The sequence below is a fragment of the Camelina sativa genome, chromosome 9 (genome assembly GCF_000633955.1).
Source record: "Camelina sativa cultivar DH55 chromosome 9, Cs, whole genome shotgun sequence".
Lineage (NCBI taxonomy): Eukaryota > Viridiplantae > Streptophyta > Magnoliopsida > Brassicales > Brassicaceae > Camelina > Camelina sativa.
This window is the reverse complement of record NC_025693.1, coordinates 24,460,075-24,479,648: the sequence shown is the minus strand read 5'-3', so window position 1 is coordinate 24,479,648 and position 19,574 is coordinate 24,460,075. Positions and strand designations below refer to the sequence as shown.

General features: G+C 35.5%; 4 protein-coding genes across 6 annotated transcripts in view; 2 read left to right on the top strand and 2 right to left on the bottom strand.

Moving 5' to 3' along the window:
• LOC104715666 (glutamine--tRNA ligase, cytoplasmic-like) lies at positions 60-4,706 on the top strand. Of its 2 annotated transcripts, none has more exons than XM_019230221.1 (22): positions 60-209; positions 404-454; positions 554-625; positions 713-803; positions 885-980; positions 1,094-1,155; positions 1,242-1,365; positions 1,433-1,503; positions 1,703-1,834; positions 1,914-1,999; positions 2,091-2,181; positions 2,262-2,348; positions 2,437-2,634; positions 2,722-2,820; positions 2,984-3,115; positions 3,210-3,346; positions 3,456-3,651; positions 3,738-3,838; positions 3,921-4,026; positions 4,109-4,201; positions 4,278-4,410; positions 4,500-4,706. In XM_019230221.1, exons 1-22 carry the CDS (start codon positions 84-86, stop codon positions 4,592-4,594), a joined length of 2,379 nt encoding a protein of 792 aa, XP_019085766.1. In that variant the 5' UTR covers positions 60-83; the 3' UTR covers positions 4,595-4,706. The 2 variants fall into 2 exon arrangements, with proteins under 2 accessions (XP_019085766.1, XP_019085767.1); XM_019230222.1 differs by having other exon boundaries at positions 1,703-1,855; positions 1,944-1,999.
• Positions 7,495-9,379, top strand: LOC104712054. The gene is made up of 4 exons (XM_010428856.2): positions 7,495-7,796; positions 7,895-8,062; positions 8,396-8,578; positions 8,692-9,379. Exons 1-4 carry the CDS (start codon positions 7,578-7,580, stop codon positions 8,866-8,868), a joined length of 747 nt encoding a protein of 248 aa, XP_010427158.1. The 5' UTR covers positions 7,495-7,577; the 3' UTR covers positions 8,869-9,379.
• On the bottom strand, positions 13,786-16,863 carry LOC104715665. Its single transcript, XM_010433056.1, has 3 exons — positions 15,817-16,863; positions 13,895-13,963; positions 13,786-13,827 (listed from the first exon to the last, which is right to left on the bottom strand). Exons 1-3 carry the CDS (start codon positions 16,861-16,863, stop codon positions 13,786-13,788), a joined length of 1,158 nt encoding a protein of 385 aa, XP_010431358.1.
• The window catches only part of LOC104712053 (CSC1-like protein At3g54510), a 4,105-nt gene continuing 2,854 nt past the window's right edge, over positions 18,324-19,574 (bottom strand). The window contains exons 8-11 of one of the 2 annotated variants that reach the window (XM_019229474.1): positions 19,508-19,574; positions 19,143-19,421; positions 18,830-19,063; positions 18,324-18,747 (exon numbers count right to left, since the gene is read on the bottom strand). In XM_019229474.1, coding sequence (XP_019085019.1) covers positions 18,577-18,747; positions 18,830-19,063; positions 19,143-19,421; positions 19,508-19,574 — 751 coding nt within the window. In that variant the 3' untranslated portion in view covers positions 18,324-18,576. The remainder of the gene's footprint in view (positions 18,748-18,829; positions 19,064-19,142; positions 19,422-19,507) is intronic. The other variant, XM_010428855.2, reaches the window with a different exon arrangement.

Sequence of the window (19,574 nt, the reverse complement as noted above, 5' to 3'; positions counted from 1 at the left end):
GAAAAAAAAAATTCGTAGTGGCGCGAAAGGAGCAGATTAATTAATTAGAAAACATCAAACCCTAAGGCGTCTCTCCGGCGGCCATGGTTCATAAAGACGACAACCCTCTCGAGCTCTTCCGCAAGATTAGTTTGGACGAACGAACTGTTAAGAACACCATCGGAAATAGCAGCAAGATCACCTCCGATCTAATTGCCGTCATCCACCAGGTCTCCTTCTTCCCTCTTCTATCGCATAGAACCCTAAATTATCGAGAGTCTCCGTTTTTCGCTAAATCTGTTCCAGTTTCAAATTTTGTTTTTTTTTTTTGGTTATTTCTCCTTCCTGATTCTTATAGATACAATTCTTCTTTGACATTGTTGTAATGTGATCCCTTGTCTCCTCAATTGGATTATATGCACAGGCTGGTGTCAGTGGTGGCTGCGACCGAACTATTGGATATCTTTTGCACACGGTGAGATATCTTTTGTATACAATCCAAACCTCAATTTTACTGTTTTTCCAGCCATGCCCTACTACACAGTAATATTCGTCAATATAATTGGTAATACAGGTCGCCACTACGTACTATGGGAAGGCTCTTGTGCATCGTCCTACATTGCTCAACTACATTGCCTCTTCTAAGGTTGAGCGAGCTAATGTTTTCTGCCACAAACCGCCCTTTCTTTGGTTGCGATTATTCTGGCTAACACTGTTTACCATTCCCTCGCAGATTAAAACTCGAGCCCAGTTGGATGCTGCATATTCCTTTCTGGATAATAAGGACTTTAACCTCACTGAATTTGAGGAGGCGTGTGGTGTAGGTAGGGACGCTTCTTTTTTTTTTTGTAACATATATGGACTTTTTTTTTTCCTTCTTCCCATTTATGGTGGTTTTGGTACAGGGGTTGAGGTTTCCCTAGCAGATATTGAAGAAATAGTCGAACATATCTTTCAACAGAATTTGACTACCATATTGGCGCTCCGTTACCGAACTAATGGTTAGCTTATTAGTTTGTTTCTCTTTACTTTTCTATCTCTTTCAGGAGTTGCCATTTGGTCAACCAGCTTACTTACAATGTTTCGTTTTTTCTATTGTGTTGTTGTGGTATAGTGGGTGAATATATCGGACATGTCCTCAGATATCTGCCATGGGCAGATCCCTCGACTGTCAAGGTGATCTCATCCCCTATGTTCCTTGCCAACCACATGTATGTTGTCCTAGCTTTTCTTATCTTGTCCCCGTCTGTGTTTTGTGACAGACAGTCATAGAAGCAAAAATGTTTGAATTGCTCGGCCCGAGAACTGCTGCTGACAACGTAAAGCCTCCCAGAGTAGAAGAGGTGAGCCCCGGTTTCCTCTCATTTTCAATGTATCTTCTTCTGTGTATTCTTCCATCTTGATACTTCATTTCTGTGCCCTCTGTACAAGATGGACCATCATTCTTTGGAAGCTGTCGCAAGTCCATCCGAATACGAGCTCAATCCCTACTCTAGATTCCCTCAGCCAGGCAAAAATTTCCTGGTAACTCACCTCATTTTTTTTTTTTTTTAATTTCCATCTTTGTGCTGATTGAGTGATATGGTCTGTTGTATTTACTTGCCTTTTAATATGCTGGGAAGAGAAATCGCTTGGAAGATGCCAACATGAATGATGTGAACTTCTTTCTTTGTGGCAAATATGTTGGTTGTTGTCTGACGTTCCTTTTCGTTTACATTCTCAGGCTCACACCAAAGTCCTTTTCAGTGACGGCTCTGTGCTCAGATGCAAAAATACCAAGGAACTGCTTCACAAACATCTCAAGGTGACTGGAGGGAAAGTTTATACCCGCTTCCCCTTTGAACCAAATGGCTATCTACATATTGGACATGCTATGGTAGAATATATATATACTCTTGCTATTTCGTCATTTCCCCACGCCCACATTTTTTTCATGGTCATTTATTAATTTGTTGTATTTTCAGGCTATGTTTGCTAATTTTGGTCTTGCAAAGAACCGAGGGGGCTGCTGTTATCTAAGGTTATAAAACCTCTCCCGCTTTCTACTTGGGCCTCTTACATGTTTTCCTTCTTTTTTTCTTATTGCCTTCTTTAAAATTCTGATTTTAAAGGTATGATGATACAAACCCCGAGGCCGAGAAGAAAGAGCACATTAATCACATTGAAGAAATTGTTAAATGGATGGGTTGGGAACCCTTCAAGGTATTTTTATTTTCTGCTGTACGATTAGCTTACTCTTACAATTGGAAATTCATGTGACATCCCCCATTGTTTGCTTCTAGATTACGTACACCAGTGATTATTTCCAAGAACTGTACAATTTTGCAGTGGAGTTGATTCAAACAGGCCACGCTTATGTTGATCATCAGGTTTAGTCGACTTTTTCTTTTTCAATTGATTTTCATGCTTTTGTTCCAAGATTTAATTCTATCCAAGAATTTTTCCATCTTCTTCCAGAACGCCGAGGAGATAAAAGAGTACAGAGAGAAGAAAATAAACAGCCCCTGGAGAGAAAGGCCTATCGAAGAATCCCTAATGCTTTTTGACGAAATGAGACGAGGACTGATTGAGGAAGGTCACGCAACACTTAGAATGAAACAAGACATGCAAAATGATAATTATAATATGTTTGACCTTATTGCCTACCATATAAAGGCAAGTGAAACTAGATTCATCTCTGGTTACGTATAGGTACTCCCAAGTCTTTTTAGCTTACTGACCTTTGTTTTTATGGCGTTGCAGTTCACACCTCATCCTCATGCTCGTGACAAGTGGTGTATTTATCCGACTAATGATTTTGCACACTGCATTGTTGATTCTCTTGAGAATATAACGCATTCGGTTTGTCCCTTTCTAACCCTTTTGGCTGTTGAATATATAGCCCATGACTTTTTGAATGCTGCACTTCGTGATTCACACTTAGTATCTGAATCTCTATCTGAATCATCTGCATATCTGAAAATAATCTGCTTCCGTGGTTTCTGAAAATTTTCTTTTTGCGTAGCTCTGTACACTTGAATTTGAAACCCGGCGTGCTTCATACTACTGGTTATTACATTCCCTGGGTCTCTACATGCCGTACGTGTGGGAATACTCACGGCTGAATGTCACAAACACTGTAATGTCCAAGCGTAAGGTTGGTGAGATACCTACGATGCCAATTTTAAAACCTTTGAGCATTCTCTGCACTGAATCATGCTGGTTGGATCATTTGTTTTCTTTTGCTGCAGCTGAACTACGTTGTGACAAACAAGTACGTTGATGGTTGGGATGATCCACGCCTTTTGACACTTGCTGGCTTGAGGAGGAGAGGTGTAACTCCAACATCAATTAATGCATTTATACGAGGACTTGGAATTACCAGAAGGTTTGCCATATATATATATATATATATCAATGAAATGACTTCATACAGTTTGGCATATGTTTAACTTTTTACATTCAAACTGCCCGCTATCTATTGTTGTTTGCTGTAGTGACGGTAGCATGATACATGTGAGTCGTCTTGAGCACCATATTAGAGAGGAGTTGAATATAACAGCTCCCCGCACCATGGTGGTGTTGAATCCTCTTAAGGTGGTCATTACGAATATGGAACCAGGCAAGGTTATAGAGATTGATGCGGAGAAGTGGCCTGATACTGGGAGGAATGATCCCTCGGCGTTTTACAAGGTGAACTAAGTTTGACAAAGTACCAACTGTTTGTGCACACGGGTGAGATGTTTACTATTTTGTTGATCTTTTTCCCTTGGATATAGGTTCCGTTCTCTAGAGTTGTATACATTGAGCAGTCTGACTTCCGAAAGGAAGATTCAAAAAATTACTATGGACTTGCTCCCGGTAAATCAGTACGGCTTAGGTATGATATACACGCTAATCGTTACCACTTTGGCATAGAGTATGATTGATCTGAGACTCAGTACGCTTTCCGCTGTATGCAGATACGCTTTTCAAATCAAGTGCACCAACGTTGTCTTTGCTGATGACAAGGAGACTGTTCGTGAGATTCATGCGGTGTATTATCCTGAGCTTAAGACAAAGCTGAAGGTCCCTTCTTTGACCATCTCCATAAATTACTGCAATTGCTTGGCGGCACTTATAAGTCATGTCCGTTGTCCTTTGTCTGCAGGGAGCTCTACACTGGGTCGCTGCATCTTCACCTGGAAAAGAGGAGCCCTTAAAGGTTGAAGTCCGGTTATTTGAGAAACTCTTTAATTCTGAGGTAATTTGTTCATTGTACTTGTAATTTCTGGTTAAATAGGAGCGAGCTAAAAAACTAATGGCTTTAACCGTAACAGAATCCAGCTGAACTCGGTGATGGTTGGCTCACCGACATTAACCCCAACTCCAAAGTGGTAGTCTCTGATGCCTATGCTCTTTCAACCATTAAAGATGCTGTGGTCGGGGACACATTCCAGTTTGAAAGGCTAGGTATATTTGTTTTCAGTTTTCCTATGTATTTTTTTCTTTTTCTTTTTCTAATCCTAAATATCAACACTGAATGGATTGCAATGCTTCAGGTTATTTTGCGGTTGACAAGTCCTCTACCCCGGGAAAGCTTGTGTTTAACCGGACGGTGAGACTCGGAGACAGAAAGACGAAACGGCAGATGTAGGTACGCTGGTCAAAAACTCCCCAAAAGAGTGGAATATGATCTATATGGCCCATACGGCTCGTTGTGCAACAGCGAGGATTGGCTGCCTAAGTGTGTGTTTCCGATCGAGTGAATGGTGAAAAAGAAACCATGCCATGTGTTATTTATAATGCTTATCAAGGATATTTATTAGTGTAATGACTTTGTAAGTCTTAATAAGTTCAAAACCAGAGTATTTTCAGCTGTTTTCTTTAATGCCTTTTCAGCTTATTATTAGTGTATTTGTACTAAGTTTCCTAAAAAAAGAGTACGACAAATTTTAGATATAGGAACTTTCTTTCTTAAAACTTAGGAAGAGAAACTGCTGAACCAGTAGATCAGATTTATGAAATGGGACATGAAGTATCTCGGAGAGGGAAGCATAGCGACAGATAAGAAGAATTTAGAAGATACATGATTACGCTAAACATATACTCTCTCTGCTCCTGTTGTTGTTCGAAAACTTGGAACTATGTACCATTTATAGAATCACTCTTGATTGACGTTAGATTTGGGTTAGTGAGAGTGGATGCGCAGTGGTTAAGAGTGATGAAGTTTGGTATCAAGAATTATAGGGACTTTAAAAATATATGAATAGTCAAGAGAAGAAGGCTTTCATATAAAAAACTTGCTTGCTAAAGTACATTTAACACTCAGAAGAAGCTATGGAAAATCTAGAAGCCGCTGGTCAGGAAGCTGTTGGTATTGGATGCAACTATAATAAAAAAGGATCCGAGAAACTTTCCTGCAACTTGGTGTCAGCATATCCTGGTCCATTTGGGCATTCTTCATATGCAGATGCAAAGAAGCGATTGCAAAAACTCGAGCAAGATAATCAACACACCTATCAGAAGTACACAGAACTACAAGTAAGCATCTATACAGAGCAAAATAAGTGATTATTTGGAGTGTTATTAGAAACTTTTAGAGGCCAATTTTACAAGATAATGAACTTTATGTACAGACAGAAAGGTATAGGTACTACACTGTTTTACAGCATCCAGGACATCACAGTCGCTGGGTTGGCTACTGTATTTATCACAGCGAACATTTAGTGGAGCAACTGCAGAATGTTCTTGACAAGCTGAATACAGAAGAAGCATCACAAAGAGGAAGAGAACCACATACAAACGTATGTCCCAGTCAATATCATTTTGTTGTTCACCGTACACACAATTACTAGAATTAGAAAATTAATCAGCTTCCTGCCTTTATGAACAAACAATTACAATTGTTCTGTTCTCAGTGTAAGCAGTTCTTCTTGATGCACGGTTGTAAAAGCTTGGCACAAGAAAAGATGGTACTGCAACAGCTAAAAGCAGAAAACAAAGAGCAATACACTGATGGCCTGAGTCAAGAAACAGTTGACCTCAAAAGAATTAAGCGGGAGGTACCACGCGCTACTCCTACTGAAAGCCCCTCTTAGTTAATTATCATAAATGAGCTTTTGGATATTTACTTCTCCATCTTATGATAAAATCAGTTCAGGTGGATTCACAGAATAATTCCACAGAATAGCAGCAAGAAATCTATGCATGATCTATTGAGGAGAGTTAAAGAGGTACAGAAGTTGACAGAAAAGGCTATTTCCAATGGTGCACTAACGGGCAACCGCACGAGTCTGGACGATATGAAAGATTCTACAAGTGTCACAATAAAGGTAATGAAGATACAAAGCACATATTTCTAACTCTTTACTAACATGGGCTTGTTTCTTAAAACCAAAGAAATGTGATGATGTTTGTTTTGCCACTAGATTCTGACGAAGGTAATCAGAGAATTTGAGAAAGAGAGAAAGGAGACAGAGAACATTTTGCAAGACAGAATACACTTTGCAAGAAAAAATGAAAAAGGGTACACCGACAAAGTGAGGGTTCTACAGGAAAAATGTAAATGCATAGGTGAGAAACGTGATGCAGAAAAGAAACACTTGCTCGATCTGAAGAAAAGTTTCAGGGCGAGGCACAAAACTGCTTCACAAAGAAAAGGCTGCCGAAAAGGATAACTTCAGAGAGCTACTTCTAAGACACATGCAAAGATCTATTCCAAAGAATAGAAGCAAGGCGCCTATATATGTGTATGGATGATGAACTGATGATAAGCTATCATGTTGTAAAATCACATTGATGATTCCTTTTATGATTCACCTCTCCTCTATAAGATGTATATTACAATATTTCCTTTCCAGATCAATATAATAAGCAACCAAATCATTCTCGCTATTGTATCATTGGCTATGAACAAAGAAATTCTATTAAACAACTAACCATATATTCTCAGAATAAACTTAAAAGCCTTCTGGATTAGGATGCGATATCTGAAGCTGCTTTTGTCAAACTATGACTTTAGACCAAGTCCCCTAAGAAAAACCTTTAGTGTGATATATTAAACTCTTTTTTGAATGCTTTCTATGAAAAAAGTTAACAAATGTTACCAAGACAACTGATTCTAAGTAATAACTACCATATTATCATATAAATTTAAGACTATCATATTAATCATTTCCTTGCATCTGATGCATCCATGGGTTATCTTACAAATAACGTGGCTTATATTCATAACTCTTTTGACCAAAAGCCATTGACTTTGGTGGTGTGGCTTTTGGTCAAAACTATGACTTCCTCTGTTTCATATGATCACATTGAATTCAAGCATTTCTTTAATATTTTATGCCTCCGGGAGTTTATTCCTTCCAATAATCTTTTAATCAAGACATCATCTTATCGCTATCGCTAGTAATCACAGATGGATGCCTAAAGTATAAATATACTGTATAAAAGAAAATTTCTTCAAGGAGGAGCCGTTGACTTACTTGGCGTGGGGTGCAAGAGTTTGGACAATCAATTGTTTGATAGGTTGCTTCATTCAAAGCTATGATATTCTTCGTTCCTATAAGAACACAAAAAGAGCAATGCTTTCAAATGATACTTAGGAGAAGCTTTAGAAATTCTTGAAAATCAGTGACATGGAAGCTTCTACTCAGCTAAACGACACCAGCAAAATCTCCAACTTTAGTGGTATTGGAGGCAACTATGATGAAAAGGGTTTAGGGATATTTTACCATGACAAGGTGTCACCAGACGCTGATCAGGTTGTGCACATGTCAGTTTCCAAAGCTGAGAAGCGACTCAAAAAGCTCGAGAGGGATTATCAACACACCTATGAGAATTACATAGAAACCCGAGTAAGCATCTAAATATAACAGAATAATGAGTACTTGTACTGTTTCAAAAAAGCTTATTACAAGATCAGTTATACTAGATAATAAACTTTTTTGAGCAGTCAAACAGGTTTAGGTTCTACATCGACGCAAAACATTCAAACTATCGCAGTGGCCAGGCTGGAAACGCTATCATATATTACAAGAAACTGCGAGAGCAACTGCAGAATAATCTTGACAAAATGAATAAAGCAGAAGAAACAGAAAGAGGAGTAGAAAGGCCTGACTACGTAAGTCCTCATAACCAAATCAATAACATTTTGTTTTTCACTATACAAACAAACAAAGAAAAGAGAGTAATTAGCCCTCATGCCTTAGTGCAAGCAATTCTCAATGCTGCACAGTTGTAAAAGCTTGGCCCAAGAGAAGAGGATACTACAACAGATAGAAGAAAGACCAATCCATATGGAAAACAGTGACCTGAGTCAAGAAACAATTCATCACACAAAAATAAGCTGGGATGAATTGTTTCTTGACTCAGGTCACTGTTTACTTTAATAGTCATTAGTTTATATCGTCAACTGGCCTTTATACTTACTTTACCATTTTACAAAATCAATCAGTTCAAATACAGTCAAAGTAGAATTCCAAAAAGTAGCAACAGCAAAACAGTACATGATCTGCTGAGGAAATTTAAAGACACAGAGAAGTTGAGGGAGAAAGCTATTATTGCCAATGGTGAAAATGTCAACAACAACCCAACAAGTCAGGACAGTTTGAAAACATCTATTGAGATGGAAATAAAGGTAATCAAAATCATGTCCCTTTCCTCCTTTTTACTCTTAAAGACTTTTGATTAATTGTCTCCTTTCTTAAAATTTTAAAACTCATCAACGAAATGATCTCTGTTATCCAACAGCTTCTGACAAAAGTAATAAAAAAGCTTGGAAAAGAAATGAGAGGGAGAGAGACAAGGATCTGGACTGATAATGGTCACGAGGAAAAGATGAGGCATCTAGAGAAAAAATGTGAATGGATATGCGGGAAGTGGGATGAAGAAAAGAAGTATATTGTAGGGTTGAAGAAAAATACATGAGGGGGTTGTAAGCTTGTAAGACGTCCCACTAGCATTTCAAAGATCATTACATTGTTAATTCTTCCCGCTGTAGTAGTTTGGTTTGGGACTCCAAATCTGCTTTTGCTAAACTGTCCACACCGTTTCTACTGCAAACTACCACTTTCAGTAAACTCATACATTAGCTATAATCACAAGCCTAGCAAAATTTGTTCTACAAGATTGGAACATATCAACGGTGATTATGCCTAAAATCTAGGACTCGCAAAGAAGAGACAGGGCAAAAGATCACCAGAGTTTGATCAAATGTTAGTTCAGCATGCCACCATTTACTACCTTTAGAGTCTAGACTCTTTCCAGAGTTGTAAAAGGACACATAAAAAGACTTGAGATTTGAATGAATCTGATAAATTCTCTGCAAAATTATGTTTTTCCAGTTTGTGAATACATATTCCAAATACATATTCCATATATATATATGGAAAAAAATGTAATAACCAAACTAATTAATGTGTAAAAAACATTCAGCATTTGTCAAAGTAACTCGTTTTTCTCAACAATCACTTGGCCATATATATAGCCTTCACTGATCCAAAGTGACAACACATGAGGATATACGTGTGGAGACGCTTCAAAATCCTAGAGATATCATCCATGATTTAAGAAGACAAGGTTTCAAAACAGTTTCACCTTTAGCCTCAAATGGAGTATGTGCCAAGCAACGGTGGGCTCAAGTTTGTTGGTGATTCCGCTGAGCTTACACGCTCTAAGCAAAGTTGGTTAATGGTGCCTGTTATAAGCAGTCGCAGCATCAACATAATGCACTTCCATTTCTATTAACTAAATGTATTATATTATTATTCAAAATAATTTAAATAAAAGTGAAAAGAAATCATATATTTATAATTGATTTTGAAATTTTGGTAACTAATATTAAATGTATTAGTATTCAATGGTAATTATTTCCTTTTTTTTGGATAAATCAATGGTAATTATTTCCAAAATAAGGATTTATTTGTGAAAAATGCAGCAAAAATACTAGTATATTCTCAGTATAAGCTATAAAATATAAGATTTTATCATTTATTCAGCACCACCATCCCTTACCAACACAATCTTCGTTCACCCACCACCCGCCATCACTATCACCAAACCATCAAAATACCAAAATAGTAATTTTCTCTACCCCTTATCTTAGTTTTCTAATTATTTTTATATAGTATGCTATATTCTTTGTTGGTGATTTTGGATTGATTATGTACCAAATTCACCCAACCATTTTACAGAAGAAGAATTGTCAATGCGGAATTTCTTGAGCAAAAATTATCTTCTTACCATCATATGTTGTTCCTTTGCAACAATGTGGTCCGCATTAGATGCAAAATGTAGAGTAGCACATCTTATTGACTTTTCCATTCCTGTCAATTTAAAAAATTGGATAATAATAAGTAACCGCAGCAACAAAAGCTTCATATTAACAGTTTAAATATCAAAGCAAATACTGACCCAAATAGTAAGATCTGATCTTCAACCCAATTCATATAAGTGTGAATTGGCCCTTTCTTCCAGAACTGATGTATGATATTCATTGAAATGAGTGTCCAGTCTTCCATACGATAATAGAGGAAGTTGACTGTTTGAGAAATGAACTCCTTGTGTAAAAATAATACTATATATTACCATCACTGGTGGTTCCTTTACATCGATATGGTCCACCAAACAACATTTTCCATGAGTAGTACTTTTCCCAATATGAATCCTGATTTTCAATTTGACTCTTAGATCAACCGTTGGATGTATACACCCACAAATCCAAAAGACCACCACCAATTAAATTATATTTATAGAATTAATAAATCTTCGTGACAAAAAAAAAAGAATTAATAAATCTTTTTTTTAAAAAATACTTGTGAACGTTAAAAAAAAATCATTCTAAAATGTTGTTTCCGATTTTGATTGTATGATTAGGTTTTGGTGTTTATTAATCTCTAGGGTGAATAACAAAGATCAATATGCCGCCACCAAATTTGACTTATCTATAGACTAATAATCATGATGAAACAAAAGAGCCATCCTTATTAAGTAAATTAATTAGTACTCCGTAATCTTGTTGCTGGATTTATCAGCATAATCGCCGTATCACACAAATCATACTACACTAAAACCTCTAAAAATTAATAATATTGGAACAATGATATTTTATTAATTTATAGTGATATTAATTTATCTATAAATTTATCTATAGTATAAATTATTAATTTATAGATATATATTTTAATTTTTCAAAATTCTTAAAATTATGTTTTGAGACAATTTTAGCAAAATAAGATTAGACTTTCAAATATTATTAATTTTATGGTTTTAGAAGTGAATTTGTAGTATTTAGAAAAAGTTATTGACAATAAATTACAAATACTATAAACCAATTCACTTATATACATAAATTTAAATTCTTGAATAATAATATCAATTGTCGTATTTTAATAGCTTATAAAGCTATCAAAATGAAAATGATGCATATCTAGAAATTGAAAACTTCAAAAAGATTTAGCTATTTTTATGACATGTTATAGAGTATTTTATATTGTTACAGTTTGAATCTACAACATAACAATTGTTTTATAGATATGAGCTCTAGGAGAAAATTAAATTTTAAACAATATATGATTATAAAAGCATATATATATAGAGAAATACCCTAAAATGGCACACATTTGGGTTTTTGTTCCAAAACTAGCACACACGCTAGAATGTTCCAAAACTAGTATTTCTTAATACTGAGTAATTAATAGAGAGAAATATTATTATTTCTGGGCTTTATTAATTATACAATTATTATTCTTTCTGGGCTTTTACTTCGCCTTCGTCCTCAACAATTTTAGAGTCATAGCTCCGACCAAGCTTGCGATGAAGATTCTGATCTGAGATCTTCATTTCTGATCTCATATCTTTTCAATTAAGTGCCAAAACAATCGACTAAAACTTCAATTACTTGCCAAATCGATCGACGACTGAAGCTTCTCCAGCTCCATTAGATCCACGTTGAGATCTCATCTTCCGACCTCATCGTCAAACCTCCTCTTTTTTCCTCTGCCACCACCACCGTCGTTTCAGCCCTGCGAATTCCCACCGCCACGACCGCGAAAATGGACTCGGCAAAGGTGACCTTCATTGCTATAGTGGGACTGTACGGACCACCAAACCGTCTAATCTATGATTCTTGGATTCATAATCTATGTGTATTAAGCTCTCTGTTTTGTTGGATTGTTGTATCTATATGTGTATTAAGCTCTCTGTTTTGTTGGATTGTTATATCTATATGTGTATTAAGCTTTCTGTTTTGTTGGAATTGTTATGGTTTAAAGTTTCAGAATTGAGTGGGATAAATTTAATTACGTTTTCAATCTTTTGTGACCCTTACGATGGAGCATCGAGGAACTGATTATTGGAAGTGACGCTCTGTTCCATTGCAAAACACAATCACGATTATTGGAAGTGACGCTTCATGAAGGCTTTCATGAAATTCATATTGGCTTTCCTGAAATTCATATTGGTACATAATTCATATTCGTGAAGGATTTCCTGAAAAGATTTAAGTGCCTATGAGGTTTGTATGAGCGCCTACGAGGTTCTATGATATGAGCGCCTATGAGGTTTGTATTTGATAATTATGATGGAACATTGAGTAAAACACTATTCTGTTGACTTTGATCATACTTGTGAAAACTGATACATCTCTCTCTCTCTGTCTCTCTTGATTTCTTCAGGTTGATTTTGGAACAGATGCTAAGCATTGCTCAACTGAGTTTATTGTGCATAAAAATCAGGTTGATTCTTGATTTATGTGACAGATAAGGAACTCAAATTTCATGTTGCACTAAGAAAAAGGTAAGTGCGTCCACTTTCAAGGAGCTGCATTGTATGTACCTATATTTGATTTTCTCATATGCTTGTCGATATGTCTTGATATGCTTGTCATTTGTTGTGTGAGTGCAGGTACTTTAATACACTTGACAACAAGAAAATTGAACATTTTGATATTTTACAGTGGTGAACCCACACCTGAAGAAAATGTTCAAATAGATGTTGGTTTCAGACAATTAGGAAGACCTTCATAAAAGTTAAGGTCATTATGGAATGCCTTCCTAAATTTCAAGAATGCCTTCCTAAAAGCTATTGAATCCTTCCTAAATATTTTAAAAATGTGTTTTTAAATTTCTTTATATGTGTTTTGTGCCTTATTGTATCACATTCACATATTACTCCATTAATGATGTATAATAATTTGATTTGGTGCACATATTGGTGTTTTACAACAAAGGTAGAAAATAAGAATATCTAGCATGATGTTTTATTTTATTTTTATGAAGGTCTTACTAAAATACGAGATATCCTTCCTAAATATTTTATTGTGCATAAAAATAGGTTCCATAGTGTAATATAACTGGGTTATCAACAAAAGTTTAAACGTTCTGTAGTAATGATAGATGTTGTTGGTTTCCCAAGTTACAAGAACATGAAAAGGTAATCTACAATCTATCAAGGAACCATCTATAAATAATGATTTTATGAAAATAAATTTGAATTCATGAAACAAAGAAAAGTTCAACAAAAAAACTCAGCATTACTAAAAAAATATATAAAACATAGAAAGAAAACTCCATTAGTAAAGGGTAATGGTATCATTTATGTGTTACCCTAGTGTTTACCAATATCCAGAATTTTTATGTAAGTCATCCTGAAATCTAAATTTGTTATGAAGGTCATCATGAAGTTCTAAGAATCCTTCCTGAATTTCGTGTAATCCTTCCTGAAGTTCACCAGTATCACGACCAAGTGACATCGTATATTTTTTTGCTGCAACAGTTGCTGATTCTCCTAATGAACCTCCCCGTAAGAGTTAAATCCCACAGATTCGCAGTTACCTTTGAACACAATCTAAGCACTCTCTTGACTGAACACAATCTCAACCACAATAGACTATGAGATTGTAAGTGTTAAATAAGCTGTAACCAAGAAATTTTTTGTAAGAAATCAGAAGTCAAACCTTCTCTTCCTTCTTCTTCTTCTCCCGCTCAAGTTCCTCAACTATAAGGATCTTCTTCTCTGCTTTGGACTGCGAACTAAGAAAACAAATAAAATTCCATTCTTAGAAGAATTTCACAATTCAGTGATAATCAATGACAGTGTAAACAGAGAGAAAAATCGTAGTTGATGATTCATAAAAGCCAAGACTAAGATGCTGCACATGATACAAGACGATAAGCAAGTCTAACCAGTTCAAAAAAGTGAATTCAACAATTTGAGAGAGAGAGAGAGAGAGAGAGAGAGAGAGAGAGAGAGAGAGAGAGAGAGAGAGAGAAGCTAACGCCCAGCTGCTCAAACGCGGAGAAGTCTCGATTCAAACGCGGAGACGCCTCGATTCAAACACGGAGACGTCTCGATTCAAACGCGGAGCCGTCTCAATTCGATTGTGCCTGAGAATAACACATATATTTTCGCTCTTCGTGTCTAGTTACCGATTCGTGGGTGGTGTTCATATTGAAATCTGGGTAAGGGATGAATCGTGTCGGTGTAAGCAGAGAGGAAACGACATAAACTTTAATTTATTGATAATTTATTTTTTTCCTAAATTAATGATATATAAATGTGTGCTAGTTTTGGAACATTTAAAAACATATGCTAATTATGGAAGAAAAACTTAAAAATGTGCTATTTTTGTCAATTGCCCATATATATATATATATGTAAAATTTACATGATTATTAATTTATAATATTATTGGGATCATATTTCACATGGAGGTTTTAAAAAAAAAATTATCTTATTATTTTATTAAATTTTGTTATTTTTTACATTGACCCGACTCGGAACCGACAAATTTTATTAATTTATATCGTTTATTAATTCAAAGAGGTTTTACCGTAAGTTCTTACAAGTAATGGAAGGTTTTCAGATTTTGTTTCCAGATGCTAAGAGCCTAAGACATACTCCCTCCGTTTCAATATATTGGATGTTTTGAGGTTTATTTGGTGTTTCAAAATATAGGATGCTTCTTATCCCTATGTAAAATTAATACTATTTTATTTTTAAAAAAAATGTTTTATCTTTAAAGTTTATTGTCTTTAGTTTCCAAGATTACAACTTACGATACAATTGACAAAGTTTAATTTTTCAGATTTACTTCCACTATAAAACCGGAACAGTTGTTACTTCTACATATCAAAATAAAATAAATTTCTTTTAAACACTCAAATGGATCCAAAAAAAAATCAGAAGGAAAAAAAATCAAAGAAGAAGAAGATGCTCAACCCAGTCAACCAAAAAGTGCAAGCAACCCTCAAAACTTTGATTTAAACAAAAAGATCTATTTCCACGAAGGATCGATTGATCCCAACAAAGAAGTAGAAGAGGCTATGTTGGTTATGTTAAAGATTTATGTGCCAAGTCTTTTTTAGCTTCTCTTTCTTCTCTATTGTTCTATGTGAGTTTCTTTCTTCTGGTTTCTTACGATGTTTAAGGAACTAATAAGACTATAAAAATAAAAATAATCTAAATAAAATATCTTTGCCATTTCGAATAATCTTATTGATCTGCCCACTAAGTCAAAATCTTAAATTTTAAAATCAAATAAAAATCAATCATAATTTAATCAACAAGAAGTCTCCGATCATTAACATTATCCAAACACATGACAATAATAATTAAAAAGAAAAACAACAACAACAAAAACAAAACAGCATAAAGCGATTTTTCAGAAAAAAAAAACAGAGCAGTTCACGAGTTCGACAAATTTAGTGTGTTCAACACACTTTTGACTAATAAAGGATCACAACTTATTTGTATAGGAAGTTGATCATCTCTTTCCAACACCGATTTGCTCATATGTGGTGTTTTGTACTTGTTTGATCCTCCAACTTTCATAATCTCTTGCATGCACAATTGAAGAGTTAGGAAAATATGGTTTACCTTTTCCGTAGAGTAGTTTTCAAAAGACTCTTCTACCGCACGAACAAGATCTTCGATGGTTTTTGGACACTCTTTATGCTGTAACGATTGAATAGCACTAAAAAATCCAAGATCTAAAATATTTAGATCCGGTGAGTTTGGTGGCTGACACATCAACTGGATATCAAAACCATTACTTGATGCAACTTCTTGGAAATCTTTATCCCCACATTCAATATGTGTTCTTGCATTATCTTGTTGGATGAAGATAGTTTTCCCTCGATCTTCTATTGGCCACTTTTCATGAATAACAGGAAGAACCTTTTCAATCAAACATGCTTTTATATCTTCTCTTTTGACCGATGTTGCTGCCTTTAGTTCCAAAGTTCCAGCTTCTCTATTTTTACTTCGTCTCTTAGCTGGCTCCATAGTAACAAAAGGAAATATTCCAATCTTTCCAGAAAATATCTCCGTTCCTTCCTCGTCAAACCTTGGACGAGCCATAGCAGCTAAAAACATTACTTTTCCGATGTAATTCTTACTTTGACATGTACGTAGCGGCTCTTCTTCAGTCGGAAGTAAATAGTAGTTCTCCGTCTTCTTTGTCATGTAGAACCATTTTTCATCGATATGCACCATATTGTACATATCAACAAACTTTGGTTCATGAGGTATAGTATGTTTATCCAACATAGAAATGCAAAATTGTAGTCTACCTTTCAGATTGTCTTCCTTCAAATGAGGCTTGATGCTATTGGTATGACGTCGAATAAACCCTTCTTTCTTCCGTCTAAATAATGTTGTAAGACTCACATTCATAGCTATGGCCATCGACCTCAAAGTTGTTCGTTTATGGAGCGGAATATCAGTGACTTGGTGTGGCTCAATCAAGATTCTTTTGCGACCACAATTTATAGATCTGCGGTGAGATACATCCACTGTTCCAGTATTATGAACCGTTTCTATTGCTCTTCGCCAAATCTTTTGCACCATTAGTATAGGCACCGAAAAGTAATTAGAAACTTCTCTGGTAACAGTTCTTCCAAGCACTCCATCATTACTCCTCATTAGTAAAGCATTGAAAATCATCCATCGCTCTTCATTTGATAGATTTTTTCTGGTTTGTCCCGAATGTTGTACATTTTCGTTTTCTGTTTTAAGAAGATAGATTTAAGAAAACAAATTAGAAATTAAACTGTATAAGTCATGACGTTAAACTATGTAACAACAAAATCGTAACTAATTTTAAAAGAGCCTAAATAACTGGAATAATAGAACAATTAGAAAATTATCCTCAAACAAAGAATATGAGAACGTGACTAATTAAGAAGAATTAACAGAGAAAAAGTAGAAACTAAAAAATTAATCAGTAACTAACTTCAGTTTTATATGCCAAAAATAAAAAACAAAAAATACCTGGAACAACTGCAAAGTCTCCATTGCCATTGCTAAAAGCTTCTTCTGTTGGTGGGATTTCGTTTAAATCAAACAAAAAATTATTCTCATTATTTAGTAGTGACATACTCAAATCATAATTTAGAATTGTGAAATAAAAGGTAGAAACTATTCTAATTTTGAAACTTAAATAAGCATAACAGATTCACAAAATATTTACATTGGCTCCAATGTAAAAATTTTGAATTTTAAGTTTAAAAACAATTATGTAAAACGTTGGCTCTATTTTTTTCAAGTAATTCAGATTCATCAAAATTTTACTTTGCCTCCATTGTGTAAATGACGTTTAGTATTTCCTTTTATTAATTGAGATTTTTTTTTGCCTTTTTGGGCAAAATGATTAAGCACGTTTTGCCTACTTTAATTGCTTCTAACTGCTTTAGTTAAGTGTTTTAATTAAATAAGTATTTTTCTTAATCTGTGTGCTAAACTCAAAACATCCAATATATTGAAACGGAGGGAGTATATCCCAAGCAAATTTGTGACCGTTGACAGTTGCCAGTTCCGACATATATCCCAAGCACATTTGTGACCGTGCGGCAATCTTCGTGTACCAATCGATGGGATATCTAGGCCTTGCGTCGAGATAAGCTTTAATTAGCATCTTTCTCTGATAAGGCAGCCATTTTCCCCTTCCTCTTCTCCTCTCTTCTTGTTTCCTTGCTTTGAAGTTTGAATACTCAACTTTCCTTTTATATACAACTAACTCTCTTGCCGTGTGTACTCACTCTTGTTCATATTATGAAAAAGTATTGAATGAAGTCCAACACTTAAAAATAGCGTTAGAACTGCTTAAATCTGGTTACTATCATATCTAATGTAACTTCTTCTGATCTCCTCGTTCGCTTCTAAAGGAAGCTTTAGAGACTTCCTGTGTTATTGGCTCGACGTGATGATACGATTACGACCTCAAAGGAGACTACTAGGCCTTAATTAGTGGGCCTTAACAATAATTAGTCGTTTAAGTTAGCCCGTTACAGTTGCATCATTGATCGTATTTAGTCTTTCTCTCTCGTTCTCTGTAATGATTATGGAAAAAGATCAACAAAAGTTACAAAACAACATTAGAGGACGAGGATAATATATTTTAATAAACCAAACTGATTTAGAAACAAGGTGTTGGTGATGTCTGTAGATTAGAGGACGAGGTGGAAGGAGGTGGAAGGAAGAGGACTTATTAAAACAGTAAACAACTTACAAAAATCATCTGGCCATTAATAATACAGCCTTCACTGATCTAAAAGTGATAACAAATGAGAACGTATACGTCGAAAGCTTCTAAATCCATAATCTACGTAGAATATACTAACCAGCTCACCTCTAGCTTCAGATGGATTCCGTTCCAAGCAATGGTTGGCTCAAGTTTGTTGGTGCTTCTGCTGAGCTTATTACACGCTCTAAGCAAGGTTGATGCCTGTTATACGCAGTCGCAGCATCACCATAATGTGTTCCCATCTCCCCATTCTTTTCATCTTCTTCATCTATTTCAACTGCTGTCTGCACCACAACAACAGACAAAGTATATGAAAAGAGCTGTTTCTGTCCATCATTTCCTTGGAATTTTTTTATAAATATATACCTGTATAGGGAAATGTTTGAATGATGGGAGGAAGCGGATCTTGCAGTACTCGTTATAAGCTATAGTGATCAGTATGAGTGGTATAGTAGCAATTGCTGCAGATGGCTTTGACTTGAGTCCAAAAAGACCGACCATTGTGATTTGCATAAGTATTATTGAGACAAAGATATAATGGTGAATGAATGGCCAGAATCGGCCGCAGGTATCGTATGTAGTCTCGTACACATCTTCCATCTGAAGAAACCATGGTTAACATAATAATGTAAAGTAGTATATGCACACATCTTAAAAAGAATTTTAAGAGAATCTGGACCTGGTTGAAGTAGACAATGTATCCAAGGCAGAAATAACCAACTAGGAAAGGGAGCATCAATGGTGCGACCACGGCATAAATCATACCGATCATTATCGATAAGGAAACTGTGGGGATAACTCTAAAATATGGAAATGAAAAGAGGTAAGGGGTTCTCTCTTTTCCTCTTCCATAAGTGCAGGATCTCATGATATCAAATAGTACAAGTCCCAATTGAAGAATCTCCAAAGAAAATCCAGACAGTCCATCTGTCAAGATGTATGTCATAAAAAACTCTGCCTATATATAAACATCAAGTGAGACAAAAGTTACTGTTTTGAAGAAAAATTTGTTTTTGGAATTGTAGAAGAGTGTATAGGCTTTACCTGAGCTGAAACAGCAGCAGCAAGGTGACTAGGAATGTCTCTAGGATGAGTGAGATATTCTCCAATT

What these genes read in the sequence shown, in the direction of transcription:
- LOC104715666 (XM_019230221.1), top strand. Translation starts at nt 84, where the DNA reads ATGGTTCATAAAGACGACAACCCTCTCGAGCTCTTCCGCAAGATTAGT. An exon ending in ACTACATTGCCTCTTCTAAG is followed by an intron (nt 626 to 712) that starts GTTGAGCGAGCT and finishes ATTCCCTCGCAG; the next exon opens with ATTAAAACTCGAGCCCAGTT. An exon ending in TGGGTTGGGAACCCTTCAAG is followed by an intron (nt 2,182 to 2,261) that starts GTATTTTTATTT and finishes GTTTGCTTCTAG; the next exon opens with ATTACGTACACCAGTGATTA.
- LOC104712054 (XM_010428856.2), top strand. Translation starts at nt 7,578, where the DNA reads ATGGAAGCTTCTACTCAGCTAAACGACACCAGCAAAATCTCCAACTTT. An exon ending in AGAATTACATAGAAACCCGA is followed by an intron (nt 7,797 to 7,894) that starts GTAAGCATCTAA and finishes TTTTTTGAGCAG; the next exon opens with TCAAACAGGTTTAGGTTCTA. An exon ending in CTATTGAGATGGAAATAAAG is followed by an intron (nt 8,579 to 8,691) that starts GTAATCAAAATC and finishes GTTATCCAACAG; the next exon opens with CTTCTGACAAAAGTAATAAA.
- LOC104715665 (XM_010433056.1), bottom strand. Translation starts at nt 16,863, where the DNA reads ATGAGGAGTAATGATGGAGTGCTTGGAAGAACTGTTACCAGAGAAGTT. An exon ending in AAAACTACTCTACGGAAAAG is followed by an intron (nt 13,964 to 15,816) that starts GTAAACCATATT and finishes CTTAGTTCGCAG; the next exon opens with TCCAAAGCAGAGAAGAAGAT. An exon ending in AGAAGAAGAAGGAAGAGAAG is followed by an intron (nt 13,828 to 13,894) that starts GTTTGACTTCTG and finishes ACAATCTCATAG; the next exon opens with TCTATTGTGGTTGAGATTGT.